At 46.3% G+C, this 5,000-nt stretch overlaps 1 protein-coding gene across 2 annotated transcripts in view; it reads right to left on the reverse strand.

Moving 5' to 3' along the window:
- The window catches only part of agbl4 (AGBL carboxypeptidase 4), a 384,426-nt gene that overhangs the window by 41,710 nt on the left and 337,716 nt on the right, over positions 1-5,000 (reverse strand). For both annotated transcript variants that reach the window (XM_062556080.1, XM_062556078.1), the window contains exons 7-8: positions 3,835-3,924; positions 1,052-1,166 (exon numbers count right to left, since the gene is read on the reverse strand). In XM_062556080.1, the coding sequence (XP_062412064.1) occupies positions 1,052-1,166; positions 3,835-3,924 (205 nt within the window). The remainder of the gene's footprint in view (positions 1-1,051; positions 1,167-3,834; positions 3,925-5,000) is intronic.

Below are 5,000 nucleotides of genomic sequence, written 5' to 3' on the forward strand. Positions count from 1 at the left end.
CACACACACACACACACACACACACACACACACACGCACACACACACAGAACAGTGGTCTAGACTAATCATATTGTAAAATGTGTGTGTTCATATGTGTTTTTGTACAGTTTGTGCTTGTGTGTGTGTGTGTGTGTGTGTGTGTGTGTGTGTGTGTGTGTGTGTGTGTGCATCATTCTCCAAAGCCCCTCACAGGAAGCATGTGTGTATCCATATAGATGTGTTTGCGTGTGTGTGTGTGTGTGTGTGTGTGTGTGTGTGTGTGTGTGTGTGTGTGTGTGTGTGAAAGAGAGAGAGAGAGAGAGAGAGAGAAGGGGGTAGGGTTGTGGATCGGGAGAGAGAATGAGAGCGGAGAGACTTGTGTGTCTTTGACTTTTGTGTGTGACTGCATACATGCATGCGTGTGGACTGACAGCAGACAGCAGGGGGGTTGCTGCTGGGAATTGATTTAAGCTATCCGCAACACGCTGAACCACCGCTGCAATTACGCTGAGCTCAACTGTCAACAAAGACAGAAAGAGAGAGGGAGAGGGGGCAGGGAGAGAGAGAGAGAAAAAGAGACAGAGAGAGAGGGAGAGAGAGAGACAGATCGAAAGAGAGAAAGAAAGAGAGAGATGGAGAGAGAGAAAGAGAGAGATGGAGAGAGAGAGAGAGAGGGGGGGGGGAGAGAGAGGGAGGCGAGCACATCCACAGAGAGCGAACAAATGAGCTCCTGGCCAGCTCACTGGACATTCCATATCCCATCATGCTTTGCCTCCAACTCAGAATTTCAACAAATAGTGGTGCCCTTACAGTACATTGGAGTGTGTCCTTACATGTAAGTCAAATAATTAGCAAAAGAAGCAACGTGATGCAGGACTTTGTGAATGACAACATTTTCTAACCAGCATATTTCCTAATATAGAGAAATATGATCAAGTTTTTGTTGAGTATGGGGTTTTGATAAATAAAAGCAAATGTTGAAACTATGCAACAAGCAGCATGCAGCACACTTAACTTGGTTGTATCCTCTGCTGTAGTCAAGTTAATGTCATAGTGGAGCAATGCCTTACCTGTAGTTTCCCAAATAGACTCCATCTGGATTGAGCATGGGGACGACTTTAAAGACCACATGGTCCCGAAGGATTTGGGCCACGGGATGCTCGCTGACCAGGAAGTCGATAAATCCTGAAAGAGGACAGACACACCACGCCACTCTGTCACCACGGACACATGATGTAAACAAGGACATGTCTACCCTGTCTAGAATAGCAATTAAAATAGATTTCTTTTTTGCGCTTAAAAGTTTAAATACACCACACGCACACGCACACGCACACGCACACGCACACGCACACGCACACACACACACACACACACACTTAGAAAGACAACCCAAGACAGCGCTCAAGGCCCCTGCTAATTGTGTTGGATGGGACAAGAAGTAAAGGACATGAAGGGGCATTTGAAAATCAGAGAGGAAATCGGAGCCATCCGGCCTCAATCAATACAAATGGGATGGAGCTGGCAGAGGGATAAAAGCGGCCCACACACAGGAGCTGATTAGCCCACAGCCCATATCCCTCTCACAGTCAAAGAGATAATACTGTCTGTCTGAAATGAGAGACAGAGAGAGATGGAGAGAGAGAGAGAGATGGAGAGAGATGGAGAGAGAGAGATGGAGAGAGATGGAGAGATGGAGAGAGAGAGAGAGATGGAGAGAGAGAGAGAGATGTCAATAGTGTCAGTCTGTTCAGCAATGTCTCTGTTGCCCTGAGGCCGGCAGAGGATAATTGACAGGCAAACAACAAACAGAGAAGAGGACGATAGAGTAGAGGGAGAGAGCGAGAGAGAGGGTGGGAAAGAGAGAGAGAGATACAGGGAGAGGTCAATGTGACGGTTAGCGGTCGCTTAAACCCCCCCCCCACCCCCCACCACTAACATCACCTCTTCCTCTGTCCCACTCATTAGAGCTAATGGAGGCATAACAAGCTCACTAATTGAGTCAATGTGGCGAGGGGGGTCGGGCTGTGTGTGTGTGTGTGTGTGTGTGTGTGTGTGTGTTGTACAGGTATGGGCCAGACCACATGGTGCTGCGGCTGATTGCTCACACTTCCTGAGCTACTCATGCACATCTGCACAACTGGGGTGGAGACAGAAGAGAAGAGAGAACAGAAGAAGAGAGGAGGGGAGGAGAGAGGAGAGGAGAGTGGAGAGCAGAGGAGAAGAGAGGAGAGGAGAGGAGAGAGGAAAGAGGAGAGGAGAGGAGAGGAGAGAGGAAAGAGGAGAGGAGAGGAGCTTTATCACCCATTTACTGAATCAATCAAGCCATGGCACCATCTCACTGAAACACAGGATCCATACACAACAGTAACAAACTTCCCTTAAACCCACAAATACATTCTTCCTTATTAAAGAAAATAACAAACCACCTTCTCCTTCATACGCTATACACCACCGTCCCCCCTCTCCACCAGAGCCCTGCCACTCCCAGAGAAGAGAGGGAGAATAGAAGAGGAGAATGAGAGGAGAGTAAACTGGAGAGGAGAAAGAGGGAAGAGAGAGAGAGAAGAGAAGACAGAGAAAGAGAAGAGAGAGAGAAGAGGGAGGGAGTGAGACTAGTGCTGGCCTCTTCAGCTGGAGTTGAAAGTGACATTGAGCACAGAACTGCTTCCTTCCTGCCACCACCTCTCAGTACACTACTAAAGGCTATCAGTCACATATATAGGAGAGACTTCAAAACGTCAACATTGTAGGATGCCAAGCCAGAGGAGATCTATCCAAGGAGAAGAAACTCCATCACAAACACCACTATGATGCCCTATGAAAGGATAAGAAAAGACAAAAAAAAGAAGAAGAACTACAGGATTATGGTATATTAATAAAGGATCTCTGTCAAATGGAAACAGAATAAAAAAAAGTCAAAACATTATGAAGCTAATCTAAAGGATGCAAGAGAAAATGAGAAAAAGATTTGAAAAAAAATATCTCCTGCTCTCCTGAAGGATATCAGTCAAATGAAAAAAGACAACAGAAAATATCCCCTAAAAGATGATGTGAAATTGTCCAATAATGAAGTATGAGGACAGGGGGAGGCCTTTAAGCCCTTTGTCTGTCAGCTTATGTGTCTGTGTCGTCTCACGCTGCCGAGAGGCGGCAGTTTAGGCGCCGTCGTAAACAGATGAGGGACAAATACCCCGCATAATGACTTTCCTAAATCCCCGTCCCTCTCCATGAGTCCGCTTTATCCCTGCTCAGCAGCACCCTACGCCACCACAGTTTCAAAAGCACACACACCTATGTTACGGGCCGCGCCATCAGATATCGCTGGAGTCGCAACGTCCGCCATTATTCGGCTGTGCAAAAAGCGTTTGGCTAAACTGGCTATTTGAGAGGCTATATCGCTGAAGTCATCTCACCACAGTTCCACCACGTGGAAACCAAACAGCCTGCATGACCTCCTGGCTTTACACACAATCTCTTGCACTTCAGGTTGGTATCACTATCAGCATAGCGTAGCATAGAAAAAACAAACCTGATGTTGACACCTGCTGGAGTTGTGAGGGAGGAAAGAGAGGAGGATAGAGAAAGGACAGGGAAAGAATAGAGCATAAGAAAGTGGCAGGAATGAGAGAGAGAGAGAGAATGGGAGAGAGAAAGAGATGGCCCTGGGACCACAGATGTAGGCTAAATGAGCTGTTTAGCTAACTCTGGCACAGGGCTTAAACTGTGCATGGTCCCAAACAACTAAACTAAATTAAACTATACTAAAGAAGGAGGAAGAGGAGGAAGATGGAGAGAGAGAGAGAGAGAGAGAGAGAGAGAGAGAGAGGGCAGGAAGAGGAGAGTGACTTGCCTTGACAGATGAAGGAGGCTGGCGACTCTCCTGGGTGCACGCGGGCAGTAAGAAACACCACTTTCTTTTCTCTCTCTGGGCTGAGGTGAACTGTAAGCAAATCACACACACACACACACACACACACACAGCAAACAAACAGAGATTGAGATGGACAGGTCAGACCATGGCATGGTTTTGAACAGCTGGACAACATAGCAGGGTGCAAGTAAGTGCTTGACACTCTCTCTCTCTCTCTCTCTCTCTCTCTCTCTCTCTCTCTCTCATTCAATTCAATTCAATTCAAAGGTGTATTGGCATGACTCATTAAAGCAGTGTTGCCAAAGCAGACATACAGAACAACAATACAAACAGATGCAATATCTGCTTGGAAACAATAAGGTCAACACATACAAATCAAGAAAGAAAAGAAAATAAACTGAATAAATACTACTTTATGGTTTATAAATGAAAGGAAACTTATGAAATATGTCAAATGAAACTTATTTATGAATATGATAATATAAGTAGAGGGGTAATGAATAGTATAATACAGTACATCAAATATTGTCAATATGCACTCACTTCCTCATTTAGTGACACTCTAACAAGTATTGTGCCCTCAGATGTATCCAATTTTTTTCTTCTCACAAAGGAGTCTCTCTCTCCTCTCCTCTCTCTGGGGAAAGGAAGTCTCTCTCTCTCCTCCATGGGAGGCTGGGGTAAAGGAGGCCCTGAGTCTCCCCCTACTAAAGCCCCTTTAAGCCCCAGTTGGCTGGTGTGCTTCTCTGGTGCCATAGACAACCTTATGGAAGAAATGCAATCCAGCCGCACACGAGGAGCAGGAGACTTAGCTCTAGTCATTCAGTCTAGGGATGCACTTTGTGTCCAAGAAGAGTGTATTAGAACACAATTGTATCCAAGAGCAGTACCAGGACCAGTGTTTTCTCAGGTAACAATGACAAACCAAAGACCAAACCACCCCACAACCCCACAACCCCATAGACCCTCTCCTTATCTCTCTCTCTCTCACACACACACACACACACACACACATGCACAGACACACAGGCGCACGCGCACACACACACACACACACACACACAGACACACACACACACACACACACACACACACACACACACACACACACACACCTGACATTCTCTGGAGAGCTTTGTCAGTGT

Source organism: Sardina pilchardus, chromosome 15 (assembly GCF_963854185.1).
Source record: "Sardina pilchardus chromosome 15, fSarPil1.1, whole genome shotgun sequence".
NCBI classification, from domain to species: Eukaryota; Metazoa; Chordata; class Actinopteri; order Clupeiformes; family Clupeidae; genus Sardina; species Sardina pilchardus.